Source organism: Electrona antarctica, assembly GCF_951216825.1.
Source record: "Electrona antarctica genome assembly, chromosome: 15".
NCBI classification, from domain to species: domain Eukaryota; kingdom Metazoa; phylum Chordata; class Actinopteri; order Myctophiformes; family Myctophidae; genus Electrona; species Electrona antarctica.
Window position 1 is genome coordinate 25,276,045 of NC_136796.1, and position 22,877 is coordinate 25,298,921.

A 22,877-nucleotide genomic window follows, 5' to 3' on the forward strand; every position below is an offset into this window, starting at 1 on the left:
AGCTGCCATGGCTTTGGTCCAATGTCTTCGACCACCCAGCTGTGTGTGCAGGGAAATATAGTGTGTTTTCAAGTGAAATGTTGAGAGCTACAGTAGTTTCAGCATGTTTACTTCTGTTTACATTGGTTGGCATATCAGTGTGCACATCAGTGTGTGTGTTTGTGTATAAAAGTATGTGTTGTAGTGCTGCTGTCTCAGTGTGTGTGTGTGTGTGTGTGTCTGTGTGTGTGGTGTGTGGTTCTTGGTACATAGAAATTGATCTATTGAAGATTCTGACTTTCAAATGTACATAATTGTTGTTTTGATTGTATTGCTGTATTGTTCTATTGTGCCTTCTGCTTTGGCAATGTAAACATATGTTTTCTCATGCCAATAAAGCCCTTTGAATTGAATTGAATTGTGTGTGTGTCTTTCTCCCCCAGGTGTTCCTCAGATCAATGGCTCCAATCCCAGCAGTGTCAATGGCATTCACACCTGTAAAGGTGAGCTCACTCCATTACCTCTAGGCTAGTCCACAACATCTCTCTCTCTCTCTCTCTCTCTCTCTCTCCCCCTCTCCCTCCAAGACACCCTTGCATCTGAGATCTGTCCTCCCCTCAGAAATGACTAAACGGAAGTTCCACAGCAACGCTTCCCATCCCGTGTTATCGTTTCCTGTCTCTGATGATGTACTCTTTGATCTGTATGCTTGTGTTTCTGTCTTCAAAACCGTCCCTGAACTACTGTGGTGCTGTGAATGTCACCGGGGATAACTGAATGACGTGTGGTTTATTTATCCTTCTCTAACACCTCTTTTATACCTGTGTACTGATGTTGCACACCGAACATAGCAGCTCTACACACTCACAATGCTATTTTTGGCATGTAACAATGGCAACTAAGTACATCTCAGGCTTAATGTCTACTGTACCCTGTTGTTGTCTACTTTTCTACTCCACACTACTACATTGTGTCCCAATCAGTCAAAACTTGTTTTGTCAAGAACAATGGTAACCTGGGTGCTCACTATTAGAGCTCCATAAGTAACAACTCCAGTCCTGATGTTTAAGAGGCGCTCACAAAGTCTTGCCCTGAGGAAGACTTACAAGTCGTTTTATAAATTTGACAATTGTAATGCCCTGATATTGTACTAAGCTTGCTCGCCTGGATTGTGCTTGAAGTTGGCCTATGGGCTTCTGTTCAGCTAAAACTTGATCTGTCCCTTTACCATCCAGACCTGACAGAGCTGCAGGTAGCGGTGTCGGAGGTGAACGGCCGCTACGAGTCGTTGGGCTCGGAGCTGAAGGTGCGACAGGGCCGCCAGCACGCCTCCCTGGAGCTGAGACAGAAGGCCAGTCAGGGCACCGACGAGCTCAGTGGCTGGCTGAGAGAAAGGGAACACAGCCTGGTGGTGCAGGGCCAGACAGCCTCCCCCTCCAAGCCCGAAGTGGTACGCGCCCAGGCACAGGAGAACAAGGTGAGACTCTCTTGTCGGTTTGGACCATTTAGTCCATTTCACAAGGGAAAGTGTTGGGTTGGGTTTCTTTTTTTGTCTGATGCCAAAATCATACGTTGTGAAATGTACTTTGGTGCTATTGTCCAAGTCCTCCCACGAACAGAACATTTCCAACCATATTTGGCTGTGGTAGCAGTATTTGGCCGCTAGCAGTATTTGGCTCTGGTAACGTAGTTTCTTATTTCTGTTGAAAAGTATATAACGGCAATGTTGATACATACTGTACATTTAAGAATCCAAATTTAGTCATGTAAATATTGAAGTGATCCGTAAAACATGCTCATGTCATCCCCAGTTATCTGCAGTTCATAAAATGCATACGTATGTGCGGGATGTGTGGCTGTGAAATGTGTTTCTTGTCTTATTTGTTCTTGTGTCCTCTTCTCCTTCAGGCCCTACTGACGGAGCTGGCTGAGCATTCTGGGAAGGTGGAGGAACTGAAGGGAACACTAAGGAAGCTCATCGCAGAGAACCCTGACTCTCCGGAGGCTGACACATGGAGAAAACAGCTACAAGAGATAGGTGAGTTGTAGAAAAAACAAGAGGCAGTTGATATTGCTCTATCTATCTAAAGGTGGAGTAGCACATTCACGATTATTTTGTTTGAATAGAAGGTTGCATTTTAATCAATATTTAACAAAAAAATCACACCCGTGTGAACTGAGTGGTGCAAGGTCTTATATAGCCTGATCAGCTGTGGTCTGACGTAATGTCATTGACCATGGTAACCATGCTCACCTGTGCACGGACACGTACACAGGTGCACGGACACGTACACAGGTGCACGGACACGTACACAGGTACACAAACATACAGACAAAGCTGGTTGTTGGAGTGGTTTGCACCACTCAAAAAACAGGAACGTACAATTTCTTAACCAGTTGAAAAGTGAACTTCAAACTAGTGTACATGCATAAGTAATGTGAGGCAACTGGAAAGACCCCTAGTTACCCACAAGGGTTGCATTGGACACTACCAAGATAACACACAGCTAACCTCCAAGATTGCTTGGCTGAAGGTAGCTGTTGCGTAAGAGACAGCGAAGGCGGCAGATGAACATTATCCAGAGAGAGCGTGTGGGAAGTGTTCCTGTCAAAGCTGTTTGTTCCTCTACTTCTGCTTGATATTTTTACCACAGTCTCTTATGTGAGGTAGCTGGAACCATAGTGCCTCTAGTTTTACAGTCAAACCCATTTGGACACACTGCTGGATACCCAGAGCATGAGTCAGAGCATGAGCGGAGGACAGAGGCAAAAAGAAATGACTCCCTGCTTCTTAAGCGTTCCTTTGTGTGAAACTGAAGACGAAATACTAAAATGGATTAATTATAATTCTGTCTTTGATGTTGTTCTTGTCTTTAATGATGCCGAGGAAAGCATTAAGCCTGCCTAAGCGGGGCAGGAAATGAACCTTTAAACCACAGTGTTGGATGGATATACTGTATAAAGGTTCATTGCCTGCCCCACTTAAACAGGTGGATGTGGATCCACAGTGGTGGATGGACTGTTAAGTAGCAACTATTCAAACATGTAGAACATGTAGAAATTAAGTGTCACTGTGGTTGGTGCTCAACATAGTGGCTGAGAAGTTTGTCTCAGAAATGTGCCATCTTGTGATTAATGGTAATGCCCTGCAGGGCACATAATGGTAACTCCACACACTGGCTCTCACAAGTGTATGCAACTATGCATATTTTAACTTAAACCCTTTATACTTGGATGGATGGATTTTATTTTATCATTGAACACTGTTTACACACATGTACAACAAAATTGATCTGTTGGCATCACTCCAATGCAGTACAAAAGTAATCATAATGTGTTAGTAGTAGCACCCAGTAGGTACCAATAATAAAAAGCAGTAAGAAATAAACAGTGTATGTACAGTCAGTGAAGAGTTCATATTTTTGAACCGGGGACGACGACGACGACTCTATCTCTTGGTCAGATAGTTCAAGAGGACAATGACTGAGGGGAAGAAGCTGTTTCTGGATCTGGTGGTTGAAGTCTTTTTTTTTTAAATTTTATCCCTCGATTTTGTAACCCATTTTTTCACCCCTGTGCCAATTATCTAATGTGATCCTGGGCTCTCTACTCACCCTCCGCCAACCTAGTCCCCATATATGGGGGACATGGGGAGAGCAACGGACTTGAACTCATGCTTCCTTCCTGCCTGAGTGTCCAAGTTGCTCCTTTACACGTGACAGGGGGGAGTTTCCCTGGTTGGACGTAGCGAGTGGAAGGAACACGTTATTCCAACCAGTTCCTTTCCCCTCCATCAGGCGCCCCGGCTGGCCAGGGGGAGGCAGTTTGTTTAGAGACCAGGATTACTGCATGTTTTTGTGAGGGTATACCTACCCTAGGGGACACGGGGAGAACATGCAAACTCCACACAGAAAGGCCCTTTCGCCAACCCCGTCTCGGGTATGGGCACTAATGACGCGGAGGAGGAAACACGCCGCCAGCACCCACAGCGCCCCGAGCGGGAATCGAACCCAGTACCTTCTAGCTGTGAGGCGACAGCACTACCAACTGTGCCACCGTGCCCCTGGTGGTTGAAGTCTTGAGGCATCTGTAGCCCTTTCTCCTCTGTGAAAGGGCTACAGATGCCTCAAGACTTCAACCACCAGATCCAGAAACAGCTTCTTCATTGACCGGGGTCCCTCAGGGCTGGTACACTTTTCTTTTTATAACACCAAATCTCTTCGACAAAAATAACTAATCTACAAGACAAGATCTAGAATCTATTTTGGGATGCTAGGGTTCAAATGGTTAAAATTCAAATGTTCCATGCAAGTTGAAACATTTGTTACTTAAAAATGAATTTCCCTGGTACCTAAATGATTGTGACATAGTATTACAGCGTGTAAGTATTTCATTCAATAGCACAAGCAACCTAATGGCTAACTGTCAGAATATGTGTGGCTTTATGTAGCTGACTAAAACTGGGTCTTAAATGAATCCATTAAGACCTGAGGCAGATTCTAAAGGCCTTCTAAATCAGTAATTCACAAACGTTTTCGTGGCAACGACCCCAATGACACAGATGCTTTCGCGGTTGAATGGGTTAAACTGGTGCACCGAGAGGATTATAGACCAGTTGCAGTTGTACTGTATGTGTTAAATCTAAAGTTTGTGCAAACTTAAGACTCATGCCCTTATCAGCATTTTTGTTGCATGACCACTGCCTTACCACTCTGATTCCTATTGGTTCTTTGCTCCAGACTCCCGCTGGCAACAGACCAACCAGACAGCAGCTCAGAGGCAGACTGAACTGGAGACGTGTGCTGATAGGCTGGGCAGCTTTTCCTCAGCAGCCAGTCAGCTGGGGCCCTGGCTGAGGGAGAAGGAACTGATGATGAGTGTGTTGGGACCACTGAGTATCGACCCCAACATGCTTACCACACAGAAACAACAAGTACAGGTAGGGAGGTGACATTAAGCTCTTACTGTAAGCCCTAAAGTATTATGCTAAACTTAGTTGTCTGACGATTCAGAATAGCCAATTTACAAGCAATGCATCACATTGGGATGTGTTGTGAGCTTGTAGATCTGCTATTTTTTCTAGATCTGCTAGTATATACAATACGATATATATACTGTATAAAGAGTGTGTGTGACATATACTGTATATGTGTAAGGTATTTTATAATGATGATAATTGAGAAATGACATATCGTGAACATTTCATGCCCAAAATATGGATGCCAGAGTTAATGTGGCCAAACACACACACGTGCACATACAGTTCACAGACAGACAACACTATTATGTCAGCAGACAGACACTCAACCAAGGCAATCAATAACAATGACATGCCTGAGCAAGAATGACACAGTGATTAACTGAGATATACTGAGACGCAAAGAGATCGATCATGAATTTAATGTGTGTTAAAAAAATAAAATAAGCCAGACCAGACCACCTGCTGTTTTTCATCAAAATACCAGACCTTCAGGTGAAAGATCATCTCCGCTTGAATTCTTGACTACATCCACCCGATGTCAATTATTTCAATGTTTATAATGATTTGAAGGTTAATGACTGATAACACACACATTCACAGGAAACCCCAAATGAACGTAATCTCATCACAAAGATGACCATTTCATCACGCCCATCTCTTCCTTCTCCCCCTCCAGTTCATGCTGCGTGAGTTCGAGACCCGGCGGCCGCAGTTCGACCAGCTGACCCAGGCCGCCGATGGCATCCTGTTGGCCGGAGACGCTCAGGACCCCAAGGACTTGGAGGAGGTCCGGTCTGAGCTGAGCTCCGTCTCGCAACAGTGGGGGGACCTGACGTCCCGACTGACCCAGAGGTCAGAACACATTGACCAGGCGCAGGGAACCAGCGAACGCTACCAGGTAGGGGGCAGGGTGCATCCGGGTTGCATGAATGTGATGATGTTAGAAGTTACTTGACAGTTTGTGAGGATTAGTTGCTATACAATGGCTGTTATTTGATTCACAATCTTGATCCTGCCATGCAGTCCATACCATACTATACATCGAAAGGCACGATAGCCCTTGTCAAGCCTCTCCAGAGTCACTCCACTGACTCAATGTCCTTTCCAAATCCATGTTTTCTTAATAGTTAATAAAGTTGTTTGTCTTCCTTTAATAGAATCATTTATCATTTCTAAAGATAAACCTATAAACAGTTATTTTAACCGTTTACCAATGTTTGGTCTGTTGTGTGGACATATCATGTCATGACTCCTGAGGGTGAAATGAAATCCATCATCCATTTTTCTTGTAATAAGCATACTGTAGAGAAGAATTTGTACATTTTCATTGTATTTTGTTCTTCTGAATAACAACCTAATTAAAGGGACCATTCCGACCTTGTTTCCCCCCAGGCTCTGTTGAGGGATCTCTCCTCCAGCGTGTCGGCTTTAGGCAACAGACTGGACGGCCAGGCGTCTCTGAGCGCCCAGCCCGAGGCGCTCAAACTCCGCTTGCAGGAGACGGGGGAGATCCGTTCGGAGCTAGAGAGGAGGCGCACGGAGCTGGCAGAAGCCGAGAGGCTGTGCAGGGAGCTGAGTGCCATCGTGGCCGAGCCCTACCTGAAGGAGGAGCTCAGCAAACGTCTGCAGGCCGTCAGCTCCCCGCTGAAGAGTCTCGAGGAGAGAGCTGGTGGGTGGAGTTTGCCGTGGTTTTGTTTTGGTTTAGTTGTCCGTCCGCACTCTCATGTAAACAATGTGTTCCCTTTAATCACGTTTAACAACTTGAGCCCTATACTTACTGTAGATTGTATGACAAATAGATATGCTGTGAGTTTGGGGATCAGCTGTTTTTGCAAATCTTTGAGTGGGTAATGTTGTCTATGTTGCAAATAGAAAGATTTCAATTGCACTTCAGATCCACCCCCTCCAACACACATGCGCACGCACGCACGCACGCACGCACGCACGCACGCACGCACGCACGCACGCACGCACGCACACACGCACACACGCACACACGCGCACACACACACACACACACACACACACACACATTCATTCACATTCTAAAACCACATTTGCTACTGAATGTTTATATTAATAATGGAATTTGCTGGTTGTTTACTGTTGGTCTCTGTAACAGACCATGTGATGGATTAGCTTCTTGAGTTTTGTAATATGAGCCGCATGTTTTATTTAAGGCTTCTAAGCCCTCATAAACTCTAAAGACGAATCCTTTAATTTGCCAGCACTATAATAACACATCCATTAAACTAAATAAAACTAGTGAATTCCACCTCAAGCCCCAACATAAAATTTGATGTGATTCTATTTGCTTACTGTACTCTATTTGGATTACACTATAACCTCATGTCTCACTCTTTCTAAATCTGTGTCCTCCTACCAGCTGACGGTCTGTCCCAGCTCCAGACGGCCCTCTCTTCCACCCAACAGTTCCAGCAGATGTTTGAGGAGCTGCGGTCCTGGCTGGACAACCACACCGACCCCAGGGATTCCTCCACAGATTCCTTGCCCTGTCAGCCGGGGGCCCTGCGCACCTTGCTGGCCCAGACAGAGGAGCTCCAGCATGGTATTGACAGCCAGCGCGGCCCATACGAGCTCATCCAGGCCGAGGGAGCCTCGCTCCTCGCCACCCTACCCACCGGGTGTGATGAACGCTCGGCCCTGCAGTCCCGCCTGGCCGCCCTGCGTCAGGACTGGGACGGCCTGAACCAGAGGATGGCCGACCGCGAGAGCAGGCTCAAGAGCACACTGGGAAAAGCCGAAACGTACCAGCAGCACAAGGCAGAGCTCATGCCGTGGCTGGCGGAGTGTGAGGAGAAGGACGGAGAGATCCGGCCATCCCTGGACACCGCAGCCCTTGACGAGGCCCTGCAGAAGGCCCGGGGACTAACCATGGACCTGGAGAGACGAAGACCCTTACTGGAGACCCTGAACACTGCAGCGGATCAACTGCTGGAACAGTGTCGCGTCGGGGAGGAGGAGGTTTGTCTACTTTTATCATTCATTTTATTGTAAAGCATTGTTAGTTTTAATAAATAAATTATATGCCAAAGAAATACTATATTATGATTATTATGTATTTGTTTGGTTATTTTGGTATGTTGAGTTTGTTTTGTGTTTTGCAAAACGAACAAACTAGCCTAAACTGAACTAATCCTAACTAAATCAGGTTCGGGACGAGAAGGCCCAGTTGAACCGCAGGGTGGATGGGCTGGCAGAGAAGATACAGAACCGCACATCCCAACTGGAGGAGTTGGCCAGCCGTCTGAAGGAGTTTGAGGATGGGAGGCAGGTTGTAGAAAGGAGGCTGGAGGCTGCCAAGCATCAGTTGGAAGTCCAAGTGGCTCTGGGGCCACAGGTAACCATCTACGATATTATGCAGAATCCACAGTGTGATAAGATGAAAAGGAGAATGTTGGAGTCTTCTGACGCAAGAGTTGGATCTTACTGCTCAATAAAAATGTGCGTGTGACAGGCTCAATGGTAGAGTGAAGAAATAACTGCAGGATTGTTCATAACAAGATCTTTATGTGAGCAGAATCTGCGTGCCAGTGCTGCTTGCCATGCTGTGGTATTAACTGGAAATTAAACTATATAGCTACAGAAAAACTGGGGAGAGCAGATGTAGTGTTCTGTCCAGACAATAGCCAAATTCCAATACTCTAACTTCCACACTCTTCCACACGCGAAGATTCCACACAAATGTCTGTCTACTCGCTTCCTCCGTCCTCCAGATGTCATCAAATGAATATAAATATTAGGGTTGTTTCTGTGGTCTATCATATTGTTCTGCCAAGATGTAATTAAACGTACTGTCATACTGTTTTGATGGGAAATACCAATACTGCGCAATATCAGATCAATCATATTGGATAAATTCATATTTTAAAACATGACATATTATGTCAAAACAATCCATTGAGTTTGTGTAGCAGTTGTGATAACATAAATTCCAGTAACACTGCATTCACGTACAGAAGTTAATTGCATATTCTCTTCAATGTCACCTTAAGGCTTAAGCAGACAACTTTAGATCTACTGTATACAGTTCAGGCAAATTGATATAACAAAAGTAAAACCACTGTTACACACAAATGCTGTCACGTATTACTTTTGCACATGTCTCCACTCAAAATCATCTTGAGGACATATAATTTCCTCATCCCATATTGGTTTTGTCTTTCTCTCACTCTCTTTCTCTCTTTCTCTCTCTTTCACGCCACAGGCATGCAGTGCCAAGAGTCTGGAGAGACTGCGGAGCCAGCAGGAGACCCTGAGGTCCCTGCAGCCACAGGTGGTCTACCTCAAAGACCTGGCTCTGGGTCTGGTTCAGGACGCACCCCGGACACCGGGTGGCAGCACTGAAGGTGCACAGAGGCTGCAGCAACAGGCCACAGACACGGAGAAAGAATATGGAGATGTGACTGAGAAGGTGAGAAGGAAATCTCATGTGAAACTGACCTCAAACTAAAATATGTTGCTTGTGCGTTGTGTTGAGATTCAAGTAGAATTGACCAATAATATGCTTTTTGTTTAGTGCAGAACAAAACACATTTTAAACATTTTAAACAATCACATTGCAATTAAAGACCAGAGGTTGTGTGAAATTGACCTGAAAGTCTCAGAATGCTTTCACACACCTCACAAAGTGCTTTAAAATGTCCTAACAGCTTTCACACTCTCAGAGAGGTCAAACCACTGGGCAGATAAGCTATTTCAAATATTTGATTGTATGATATCAACGACGCAAGTTTATTTTTTGTAAGTTAAACGTCTTAAAACAGATAAGCACAGTAATATTGCATTAGTAGACTTGGTGTTCATGCCAGTAATCAGCGCATGTTAGTTGCTTTCAAATCATATGTTGTAACTAAACTCTTGTAGTAGCGCTTTGACAAGGACAAGGGGTCAAGCACAGTGCTCTGTGACTTCTCTTGAGTGTTTACATTGTTTGATTTGAGTCTTCTCCGTAGGTTTAGTTTCCCTATGTTGCTGAAATTCACTTGGCTCGCCAATACAAACTAGGAAAAATAAGAAAAAGGCTGCACACTCGTAGCCACGATGCTGTATATTTATTGACAAGAATCCAACGTTTCGACCTAGGAGGTCTTCTTCAGGGAATCAATCGCCAATACAAACTAGAAATTGTCCAAAACATACTCCAACCATTTTTACCCTTCATAAGCATGGGGAGAACAGGCACCAAAGAAGAGACAAAAACTGATGGAAAGAATGATAACAATTATTAGGTTGGTGTTTTCCACGCAGCCTGGAGTGGAAAACATGTATGAATTAGGGAACTACTCACACACAGGGCCATTGTCTAAGTGTGTGTGTGTGTGTGTGTGTGTGTGTGTGTGTGTGTGTGTGTGTGTTACAGGAGGGACGGGAATAGATAGTGAGAGACAGAGAGAGAAAGAGTGTGTTTGTGTCTTATGTTGACACTCAAGATGAGAGAGTGCAGTACAACCAAAGCCGTCGGTAGAGTTCTTCATACTTGGGCTTCACTGCTCATATATGGTCATTGTGGACATTCAACATACCCAAACACTGTTACACAAACAAGGAGCCTAAATTACAACATCATAACATGGCTTTATTATATCCATATTCTCACTGTTAAGTTTCCAAATAAATGTAATGTAAACACAACCTGTATGGGGCTCTTGGTATAATAGAGTAACCATGGGCTCTGTATGCTGTTGCTGACGGAAAGTTGTATTTTATGTTTCTCATCAGTGCATTGATCCGATTCTATTTGTTCCACATTAAAGAGAAACCAATAACATTGCATTGCAGAGCTTGCGGCTGATGATTCAGCAAGCAGATAAGATTTCATTAGCCAGGCCCTGAGACAATGATTCTATTGTATCTGCCTCTGTCTTGGGCCTGTGCTGACGGCTTACATTTTGAGTACTTTTTGGTTCCTTTTTTTCTTTTAAAAATAATGACAGATATTTATCAAGTTGGCTAGAGGAGGAAAGGGGGAGAAATGTGGGTGAACACTAGTCTTGGGCTAGCCGAGTCGATCGTTCGAGCAGTCCTCACAAATGCGTGCACACACACAATCCCCCAAATCTGTTATACATACTGTATAATATGTGAAGTTGAATTCACTTTTTTTTAATCAAATAGCTTTGATACAGGATATAATATCCCCCAAATCTTACCACCTGCTAGTTATTTTTACTACAATTACTTTGTGGTTTGGTGATTTGTTTAATTGCATTATTCATTGCCAAAAAGCTACATTTTCACCACCTCCTCTTTAACGGCTGTTCTTTTCTGGTGTGGTTATATAAACAAAAACAATTTGGTTTTGTAATATAGAGATGCAGTACATTTATCACAAATTTCTCATTTGCCTATCAATTATTCTTATAATGTAACATCCGGATTTGATTGGTCAACAAACGTTACATCCGGATCAGCAAATAAATATCACACTCACTTTTATCTGGTTTGATTAGATACTATATTAACGCACATTTTACCTACACAAATGCACTATTGCACTATTATTAACACCTGAATACACTCCTTCCTTACTCCCCTCTTCCTCTCAACCTTTCTCTCTCCACTTCGTCCCTCTCCCCCCTCTTGTTCTGCCAGATCGAAGACTGCTGCTCCTCCCTGGAAACCCGCCTGCAGGGAGTGGGCGAGGTCCAGTCTAACGTACGTGACGTGTTCTCCCGCCTGGCTGACCTGGACGACGAGCTGGATTCCCTGAGTCCGGTGGGACGCGACGCCGACTCGCTGGCCTCCCAAGCGGAGGCCCTGCGCGGCTTCCTGTCCCGCATTGGTGACCTGAGGTCCGAGCTGGATGGCCACGGCACTGACTGCACAGCCATGCTGCGCCGCGAGGGATCCTCCCCCGACCTGCTGGCTCTACGCAGGGAAACGGAGGCCCTGAGCCGACAGGCTGGCAAGGTGAGGGGGTGCAGCTAAGCGTTCCATTTCCAAGTTTCTGGCTCCAATCTTGGATCTTGGACTACTTAATCTGGCCAGACTGTGGCTCAGTCATCTATGCTGTATACGATGTATGCCTCCACATTTGGGCAAGGTTTCAGTCCGATCCAAGCCCCATTGACTTCCATTAAATATTTAAAGGAATATAAACAATATGTGGAAGAAAAATGCATGGAGATACTAAGTTATCTTACTGGCACAAGAAATTTGGCGCTGATCAGTCCAGGCCTTTGTGAGATTATCTCAGGACAAACACACAGACAGACACACAGACCGACCTACGGATAGTCTCCTGCTGAGCCACGCTGTAAAAACGAGACTGGGAGAAGTTATCTCTTTCTTTCACAGTTTCCATTGTTAGCTAATGTTGAAGATAGCCAACATTACATTTATGCACTGAAAGTTTCCATGAGTTTTGGCTCGTCTCCTAGCAATGTATAATATATTTTTTAATAAAAGTGCTTTAGTGCTTTAGTCCAATATGCTTGTGACCTCATCACAAACCTAACTGCAGTGTTTGGCACTGCTGATTCATTTTCATAGCTGGCCCCACATTCTTAAAATCAATTTAGACACAGTTTACTGCATCATTTGGACAAATGCGTATTGATCGGTAGGTCACCCAAATGCAATCATACTAACGATTTGGAGTTGAACTATGGCTGATTGACAACAGTAGGCATTTATATTTTATTGCATTATGATACAGTATATGTCATTGATGCAACTTTTCTGCTGTTTATAAATCTATCCTAAATAATAAAAAAGTATATACGTATACGTAGTACACTCGTAGCTGCCGATGAACATTTTTATTCCGGACACAGAGACAGAAACATGTTTCGGACAGATTAAGCAGCCTTCTTTAGGGACACTGAAGAAGTACGAGTGTGTGGCCTTTACGCTTTGATTATTTAGTGTTTAATCTGTTGGCTGGCACCTCACAAGGACTGGTGTGCTGTGCGCCTTTGAACGGTAACCGTATAAATATAGCCTGAACATCAACTCGCTCTCTGAGCCTAAACATTATGTGAAACATGAACGTTTACTGTACATTTACTGCATTATGATGATGAACCTGTTTAAAGATGAGGTAGCCGAATTTTTTACCCACAGTCCAACCATTACACTGTTATTTTTCACGGGTACTAGAACCTATGCAGGACTCTCCCAGTCAGGGTAACCAAAAACCGATAGCAGTTCATTCAGGAAGAGCAAGTGATACAATTACTAATGTGTCAATCAAATTTAATTCAGCTGTGCAAAGCTGACGTTTGCCTATTATCGCCCAGTGTTCACCTGTTTTCACCAAATATTCACCTATTTGCACAGAATGTTTGCCTATTTTTATGACATGCCCAGTCTCATTGATCGATGCGTTTCTTCCCTCCTTCTGTTCCTCATCTCCAGCTGAATGAGCGAGGCCAGGCCAAGTTGGACCAGATTGACGACGCGGCTCAGAAGGTCCGCGAGTTCTACGGGCTGGTGACCGATCTGCAAGGCCTTCTGGGAAGTGCAGAGGAGGGCCTGAACGGCCAGGGCATGGTCGGCACCGAGGTGGAGACCATCAAACAGCAGCTGCACGAGTTCAAGGTAGGAATGGACTGGCCTTTTTACGCACGTGGGTCAGTGGATTTGAATATGTTGGTGCGTGTTGTGGTGGTGTGTGTGTGTGTATACAGTATGCGTGAGGTCTGTCTGTACAACGTGCACATTCTGCAGTGTTGAAATGTTCTACATGTTCTATGGATGCTTCCCACCAAGCTGTTTGTTACTTCAGGTGGCAGTGGCTCAGGAGGAAAGGTGCTCACTTATGAATAGGGAGGTTCCCGGTTTGATCCCTGCTCCTCAAGGCATTGCATTAAAAGTGCACTTGAGCTCTAACCACTCCCCAGGGGCTGATGAGTAGCAGCCCACTGCTCCTAATAGATTGTTGGGTTAAATGTACAAATTCCAGATATTGTGCAAATGTACTGCACTTGGACAGTAAGTACATTTGATCCCTTCCCTTATGGTTAAATTACAAAGGCTGTATGTTTTACTTATTTTGAGTATTTTACAGTGTTTTCTTTAATCTAAATGAAATAGCATATTGATGCTATCTTAAAACTATTTGTATCTCAATGGGACTTCCTAGATGTATATTTGAATTAAAAAAATATTGTTGTGTAATACTGCCATGTCATGGAAATGTATGCTGCCGGGCTTTCCATTAAGCTGTGGCTGAAAACTAAGGTTAGGACATCGTAGTTGCTTTGTCATGTTATGTTGTATGTTAGTAAGCCATTTGGAGGATGTGATTGAAGTGTAATTGAATAGGGTACATTTGTATTGTATCAGTGGTTTCCCAGTCCCATTCTGCAGGGGTTCTCAACGTTTTTGGCCGGGGACCCCCGGAAATGCTTTGGCAATGTCTCGAGACCCCCGCCCCGCCCCCTCCCGACCCCCAATATAAATTGACTGCTACAATAACCTTAAACCATTTTGGGCGGGAACCCCTTTTGGTGTTTTAAGCATTGTTATAATTTAGCTATTGAAAAATAGCAGATCTACAAGCTCATAGCGCGCCACCGAGTGGCGCGCTACGAGCTTGTAGGTCTGCTATTTTTGAAAATCGTGAAAATAAAAATTTAAAAAAAATCTTTTTTTTATAATTTGGGGACCCCCTAAAATAATTTGGCGACCCCCCTGAGGGGTCGCGACCCACGGGTTGAGAACCCCTTCCATACTGCGTTCACACTAGCTGTGCCAAAGCAACAGGTTACAATTCATTTTCAGTGGAAGTCAGCGACATGAAGCTAAACTGATGCCTGACACTTGTCACAGCATGACGGGCGTGACACGCTACAAAACAAAGTCGAGTTGGCTTCAAGTCTTTTTAGCGCTCCAGTGACGCAGTGAAGCATCAATCAATCATAATGTTTTTGTTTCATTATTTCATCTTCTCTCTCCATACAATTCCTGCTACATTCTTCTCCATAACCAGGTCCCTGTGTTGTTTAAGCCTACCCTATTCATTTTGCTGACCATGCGTGGTCATTTTGTAGCTTTAGTCGCCGTGCGCGTGTGTGTGTGTGCGTGTGCGTGCGTGTGCGCATGCGGTGAGCTCCTCTCCTTGGCTGTGTCCAATGAATGTTTGTAGAGCTTTGTCAGGGCTGATGCATAGTTCACCCTCACTTCCTCTGTCTCAGACAGACCATGGGGTTGTGTGTGTGTGTGTGTGTGTGTGTGTGTGTGTGTGTGTGTGTGTGTGTGTGTGTGTGTGTGTGTGTGTGTGTGTGTGTGTGTGTGTGTGTGTGTGTGTGTGTGTGTGTGTGTGTGTGTGTGTGTGTGTGTGTGTGTGTGTGTGTGTGTGTGTGTGTGTGTGTGTGTGTGTGTGTGTGTGTGTGTGTGTGTGTGTGTGTGTGCACCCTTTAGCTTAAAAGAAGGGACTCCAGTGGTTTGTGTGAGTCACACATTTCTGAAACGCCTGACACATTGTGGTGAATCACACACTTTCTTCTCTGAAAGGTAGATATGACGTCTCAACTCTGTCTCAGTCTTTCTTTTCCCACATGTGCGCACGGACACACGCGTGCACACACACACACACACACAATTTCTTTCTCTCACACAAACACATTTCTCTATCATTCTATCATGCATTTCTCTCTCCTCCCACCCAACCCTCTGGTGTTCTGGTGGAGTTCGTCTAGCCTCGTCACCCTGGTGATGGATGACAACTCTGAATTTGATATTGGAGAAAATAATACTCAATATTGTGCGTTCAGAGTATTGGGCGTTGTTTTGCTTTAGGGGCGGTAGCCATGGATATAGTGTACCACCTGCACTGACATTTTAGCATTCACTGCAGGGAACTAAATGCAAGAAATTCATTGTACTGTATAAAAGATGGCCTGAAGCCTGATCTATAATGCTGTGGTTGCGCCAAAAATAGCCAATTGACAAGCTCACAACATGTTGCAACGAAAGCTTGTAGATCTGCCATATTTGGTGTGCAACTATAAATTCAGCATAATGCTGCCCAAGGAATGCAGAAGAGTGGAAAGAGGAACACAGTCAAAGAATAGCATCCAAATTAAGTCAATCAAATACTACAGTAACAGGAGTGACAAGGCAGTTTTTTGTGTAGTTATACAGAGCAACAAAGCAAAGGAAACACAATTAGAGAATAAAAATAACAGATGGTTACAGTGCAGAGGAGGGGGAAAAAGTGAAGTATAATCAAAGGCAGCGGCAAATGGATAGGTCTTTAGTTTTATAAGAAATAAGAGTGTTTTCATAAAAATTAAATGCTGCTTCTCCACATTTTATTTCAAGGGACAGATAGCAGACCTTTCCCATAAGACCTGAGAGGTCTGGATGGTTCATGATATCGCACAAGATCAGAAATGTATTTTGGCCCTAAATTGAAAGCGTTTTAGACCATCAGTGCCGTCAGCGTGTCCAAGATGTGGTATTAATTACAGGACGTTGCCCTTCCCTTGTAGAGATTTCTTTAGCTCTTGCGTGCCAAGACAGCATGACTCCCCAGCTCCCTCAGCAGTATGTCTTCTGTCGTGTGGAGACTTCCATAGGAGCTGGCCTTAGGAATGTGCTGCGCTGGCATATCTATTGTGCTAAAAGTTTTATTACTTCACCAACTCCTTGCAGATGACCGTGGTGAGTATACGCCAAAACCTCGAGAGTGAACCACTTATGCCCTTATTTTATACTAGCGATACGAAAATGTTTTTTCACAATATAATAAGGCGATAAAGCCAGACAAGGTCGATATTTTTTACCCCAAATAAAATGAATCGCTACCGAATTAATTTGAGCTTGATGTGAAATATTCATGACACATTTTCACATTATATATTGTTTATAGACAATTTACAATTTACAATTTACAATTTAGGCATTTAGCAGACGCTCTTAATCCAGAGCGACTTACATTAGGCAGGAACAAAAGTATGGGAATACATCACATATATAAAATGCATTTTTTTGTATTTATTTTTTTAAGATATTTTTTTGCGGCTTATGCCTTTTATTGGTTTTTTGAAGGGACAGACAGTAGGCTGACAGGAAACGGGAGAGAGATGGGGGAAGACATGCAGTAAAGGCCGTGTCGGGCTCGGGAGTCGAACCCGCGGCACACTGCGACTGGATTACCAGTCGGGTGCCCAGACGGTTACGCCACCGCCTGGGCATAAAATGCATTTATCAAGAAACGTGATGCGTGATGCGTAAGCTAAGAACGTAACTAGAACATATCTATATAATGACACTATACATATTAACTATACATATATACTATGCTATGCTATACATATGTACTAGGACCTGTAGAGGAAAACGAACCTGTGTGTGTGTGTGTGTGTGTGTGTGTGTGTGTGTGTGTGTGTGTGTGTGTGTGTGTGTGTGTGTGTGTGTGTGTGTGTGTGTGTGTGTGTGTGTGTGTGTGTGTGTGTGTGTGTGTGTGTGTGTGTGTGTGTGTGTGTGTGTGTGTGTGTGTGTGTGTGTGTGTGTGTGTGTGTGTGTGTGTGTGTGTGTGTGTATGGTGCTAAGAGCAAGCGCCAGGATGACAGAACACTCTTGTTATGCTTCAGCACATCATTCTCCTCAAAGGAGTACTGGGACTGCGATGTCATTTCCTGTCCAGTGATGAAAGCATGCAAGTATGTGTGACAAGTAAAGATTCTGAAATAATCTAACCCCTCATACCCCCCTGCGCAACCACAACCGTTAGCCTCATTTATACTCTACGACAGTGTTGCTTGATGAAAATAACAGATTTTCAAGCTAACGACGCATCATGCTTCATGGAGTATAAATTACGCTTTTGAATCTTTGTTCCAATCGCTGATCATAGCCACACAGGGCTCATGGGAAGGCAGATCCTTTATCAACTGATCGATGAGTCACATGATACTGCATTGAGGCTAATGCTTTTTGGTGCATTTGAAATATTTAGTGCCGGTCCTGGTCGCCTCTCGGGGGCGAGAGTGATCACTCCTTCTGGTATTAGACGTACACAGCAAGAGTGTTCATTTACCCATAACTCCATAAGGCTCCAATTTGACAGTTAAATGAACACTCCAGGTTTGACAGTGCATATGGGTGGATTAGTGAACTGCATCTTGGGTACTGCACATCTCTCTGTCTTTCCCTCATCTATCATTACTCGCTCTCTTTCTCTCCGTTTCTCCCATTCTCTCTCTCTCTCTCTTCCTTCTCTCCAGTCAAGATTTACATTTTTACTGTTCGTCCATAAGAATTAACATTTTTGGTTTTGGTTCTGTCTGTAGCAGCAATAATTAACAATAATGAGTGTGCAAAAGATTAAATAAAGAATAGCAGAAATACCAAACGATAATAAGAGAATTATAAAACTGCTGCTATAATACAATAGCAAGAAATAAGTATGGCAACCCTCTACTTCCCTCCCTTCATTCTGTGTCTTCCATTCCCTCCCTATACACACACACACACACACACTCTCTCTCTCTCTCTCTCTCTCTCTCTCTCTCTCTCTCTCTCTCTCTCTCTCTCTCTCTCTCACCCCCCCATCTCTCTCTCTCTCTCCATGCCTTGCCCCTGTGTGTGTGTGTGTTAATGAGAGCAAGCTGGATGAATGTGTTACAGAGGACAAACAGACAGGGGAGATAAAGAGGTGTAGAGCGAGAGAGAGAAATGTGAAAAGCTGAATTAAAAGAGCATACAAAGGCAGAGAAAATGACTCACCAATAGTTACGTTAATCATTTTTGTTCATTGCCAGCCGAGTCTGTCTGTCTGTCTCTGTCTGTCTGTCTGTCTGTCTGTCTGTCTGTCTGTCCATTCATTCATCATTAAATACATTTTGTGTTTTAATTAGTCCCCATGCATGCAGGTACAATCTGTTAATACAATTTTGCTCTGTGTTCCAGTCTATAGTCTAATCTAATCTAGTCTAGACAAGGCAATTATTCTATTCTATTCCATTGTGTTGCGTTCTATTCTGTCCTGAAGAGCAGAGGCTTGATGATGGAGTGTGTATTGACTTTGTGCCGCAGACATCATGCTCTGCGTGCGTGCGTGCGTGCGTGCGTGCGTGCGTGCGTGCGTGCGTGCGTGCGTGCGTGCGTGCGTGCATGTGTGTCTGGAAGGCAGACTCCCTGGGTACATGAGTCTCAGCAGCAGAGTGGAGATGGATTCAGTCTGAAAAGTATCTAGAGCATGGAGAAAAGGTCTGTCTGGAGGTGTGTGTGTGTCACTGTGTGCGAGTGTGTGTGACCGTGAGTGCCTGTGTCCGTCTGTATATCTGTCTGGGGGCAGGCAAAGGGTATTTATAGGGAGGCGAGGAATGAGGGAGAGAGAAAGGAGGGATACACTGTAGCGAGGAACTGTAGTCCAAAATAGAGAGGATATGGTTCCCCTCAGAGAGGAGTTTATTCTGGTAGAATACAGCGAGATGGTTCCTCACTGGTTATTGTGATATTTATTTAAATTGTCAGCTATATATTTTCTACAAAAATTGTATCATCAATAATCAATTCTGGAATTAAGAGAGAGAGAGATGAACAAACTCTCCCAAGATTCTCAAAGGCTCTCTCTCTCTCTCTCTCTCTCTCTCTCTCTCTCTCTCTCTCTCTCTCTCGTTCTCTAGCCCCTCCTCTCTCCTGCTCAGTAACTGATCCAACTGGGGTCATTTCAAAACTAAACATGTCTGGGTCCGAAACAGACTGGGCCACCCCACCGCCCCCTCCCCTCCTCACCCCCTCCATCCCCTCCCAGGCGGACCCCATTTCCAATCCAAAGGGATGATGTCATTCCTCCGCTTAAAGAAGTCGTGTGTGTGTGTGTTTGTGTGTGTGTGGTGGGGAGTTGGGGGGTGGGGGAGCCAGAGGCTAAAGGCCCATGAGAGTGGGAGCTGATGTTGTCAGACCAGCCGGGTCTTATTGTTAAATCCTCCAAACAATGAGCTCATGGAGAGACACTGGGTCACGGGGGGGGGGGGGGGGGGGGGGGGTACCGAGAATGCAGGAAGTCGACGTTCATGCAATCTCTATTAAATGGTCTGTATTATTTGTTGTCCACTTTGCTCTCCCTCACTTCCTCTCCATTAACCTCTCTCCCTCTCTCTCAAACTCTGTCCATCTACCCCTCCTACTGTCTCATATTCCACTACCAGCATTATCACATCTGTCAAAATACAGAGGTACTGTGCCAGGCACCGCTCTCATTTGTCTGTCTGTCTGTCTGTCTGTCTGTCTGTCTGTCTGTCTGTCTGTCTGTCTGTCTGTCTGTCTGTCTGTCTGTCTGTCTGTCTGTCTGTCTGTCTGTCTGTCTGTCTGTCTGTCTGTCTGTCTGTCCTCTCTCTCTCTCTCTCTCATGTACATGTTTATACATGACCATACACCATCAGCATATGTGCTACTGTGGAATCTGAGAGTGTATTTAGAGGTGTCGTGTGGGCCAACGGTGTCATGCGAGTGTGTGTGAGTGCACCGCGCATCAGAGGATGCTTCTAATTCCAGGCTTTTTCAGGGTGCAACCGGAATCTCAGCTGTCTACCTCGCCCACACACACACACACACACACACAAGGGTGGGGCACCAACATCGATGTACATCCCCCCCCCCCCCCCCCCCCATCTCCCTCGGTCCCTAAGCAGCTGACTTAGTCTCTGGGTGGCTGGAGATGAGCACGCACGCACCCACGCGCACACACACACAGGATGTAATATGGCAAAGCCCCATACTGCAGCTGCATACCAGGACAGGGCTGGTTACTGGTTACTCTCTGACAGGGGAAAGGGAGGCGTGCGTGCGTGTGGTTCTTTCACATCCCTTCAGTATTTGTGGAAATCCCTGTCCTAAATCATGGCCTTATGACTCCCATGCCCTCACCCCTCCATTATTTCTGTCCTGTACAGGACGTGTACAGTATCTCTGATCTCCTGTCTTGCTGTCCTCTGATCCTATTGCCTTCTTTCCTCCCTATATCCTCAGGAAGAAACCTTGTATCTCCATATTTAATCTTGTAATGTTTTTTTTTAATACTTTGTCAGTGTCGTATGACACCGTTATTATGGCAGTAACCGTTTTGGACATACAAGGTTTTCTCTCTACATACTCAAAACATGGTAGAATTAGTATACTATGACACAGTAACTATGTGGTATGGATTTGGTTTTTTGTTATAATGTTATGGGCAAGAGAAATGTTTGGGAGATATATATATATATACACAAAAAAGAGAAAATAGGGAATCACACCCTGCCTCCTTCTCTTATAGGCTACAGTATGATCTGATTTGTATTCTCTGGTGCTGTGAGTGAGTACAGTAAATCTGAGTCATGCTTCTTCCCCACACACACGGTGTCAGCAATATGGTGCCCGTGGGTGTGAAAGCCGATCCGCGCTGGGCCAGGACCACCGTAGAACCTAAACATTTGTTACTTTTCTGGCCAAGCCACAAAGCCGTAGTTCTTCCCCATCTTAATTTACAGAACCTTAAATATTGAGGAATTGTTGTTTTTATTGATCTTTTGAATTGTGACCATCACTTTTTTAAGGTACGCAATTGGCTAGATTTTAGCACTAGCTTCTTAGATTTAGCTTTGGTGAAATGGAATCAATCAAAATACATATTGACCAACCAGTTGCGTTATTCCTATTTATATTCGGGTGACTTTCGGAGTCCCAGAGGGGACAAAAGAAAGTTCAAAGCATCCTCGCCAGTCCTGTATTTTATCAAGTTCCAGCGAGGCTCAAAGTTACTTAGCTAGCTTGCTCCACTAAGCAGCCATGTTAGCTAATTTAGTGTATTTGCTTGCATGATATATCCTATGCTAAGTGAAGGCTACACAGTATGTCGGAGCACAGTAACCCTGTGGTGACTTCACCCACATAATCACACCCATACGTCATCTGGACAACACTGTTTATTAGCTCTGCAAAGCTTTCCTGGACTACTTTCTGTCTGTGCTTTTTTCCACCTTTCTCTCTGTGTGTGCGTGTGTATGTGTGTGTGTGTGTGTGTGCGTGTGTGCGTGTGCGCGTGTGTGCGTGCGTGCATGCGCGCGTGCGTGTCCTTCCTTTCTCAGCATAAACCCTTCTGTGTTTGTGTATGTAAATCTTGTGTGTCTGTCTGTGTTCTCTCTTAAGGGACTGATTGGATCAAGCTAATGTTGTTTCTATAATCATATAACCTGATTCCTCTACTCACGGTACCCACCCCTTCCTGTAACCTGCCATCTTTTAATTGTGTGTGTGCGTGCAGCGCGTTATGTCTTGGCCTTTCTCCTCTTAAGACCCTGTATTGTTTCAGCTGTTGTGAATTAGACTGGCATGCCACAGCATGGCCTAACCCTAGCCCCTCTAAATTCTCTCTCTCTCTCTCTCTCTCTCTCTCTCTCTCTCTCTCTCTCTCTCTCTCTCTCTCTCTCACACACACACTTACTCACTCACTGATTAACTCACTCACTCACTCACTCCATTTCACCTATTGTGCTTCATTGTCCTGTATCTTTTTCTTAGAGTACATGCTGGGTATTGCCAATGCCTCTATATACAATGGAAAGCCTCTCTAGAAAGTATGCACAAGTTTCTCTAGCTGTCTCTAATTGGGTTAGATAGAACATTGGCATGTGCACTAGTGGATATTCAATATCTTGCCAATGCATGTGAAAACTGTGTGTGTGTGTGTGTGTGTGTGTGCGCGCGCGCAAGCCTCTCTTTCTCTGTCTGTCTCTCTCTCTCTCTCTCTCTCTCTCTCTCTGTATACAATCATTCTGAGTTTGCATACCGAACATAAGACTCCATGTTTCATGTAAACTGTCAAACTAAAATAATAGGCTACATCATACAGTGTATATCCATGGCTAAGAATAGAAGGAAGGACTTATGTGCTCAGAAATGGTGTGTGTGTTTGTGCAGAGTCTGCTCAATTTGCAGGAGTCGCTGCTATTTGTGCCAT

At 44.5% G+C, this 22,877-nt stretch overlaps 1 protein-coding gene across 1 annotated transcript in view; it reads left to right on the forward strand.

Annotated features, from left to right (window-relative positions):
• The window catches only part of macf1a (microtubule actin crosslinking factor 1a), a 270,236-nt gene that overhangs the window by 178,474 nt on the left and 68,885 nt on the right, over positions 1–22,877 (forward strand). Inside the window, 11 exon segments of the mRNA XM_079522797.1 lie at positions 423–482; positions 1,215–1,456; positions 1,888–2,017; positions 4,719–4,918; positions 5,637–5,858; positions 6,353–6,629; positions 7,347–7,945; positions 8,133–8,321; positions 9,189–9,395; positions 11,576–11,893; positions 13,343–13,525. Of these exon segments, the coding sequence (XP_079378923.1) occupies positions 423–482; positions 1,215–1,456; positions 1,888–2,017; positions 4,719–4,918; positions 5,637–5,858; positions 6,353–6,629; positions 7,347–7,945; positions 8,133–8,321; positions 9,189–9,395; positions 11,576–11,893; positions 13,343–13,525 (2,627 nt within the window).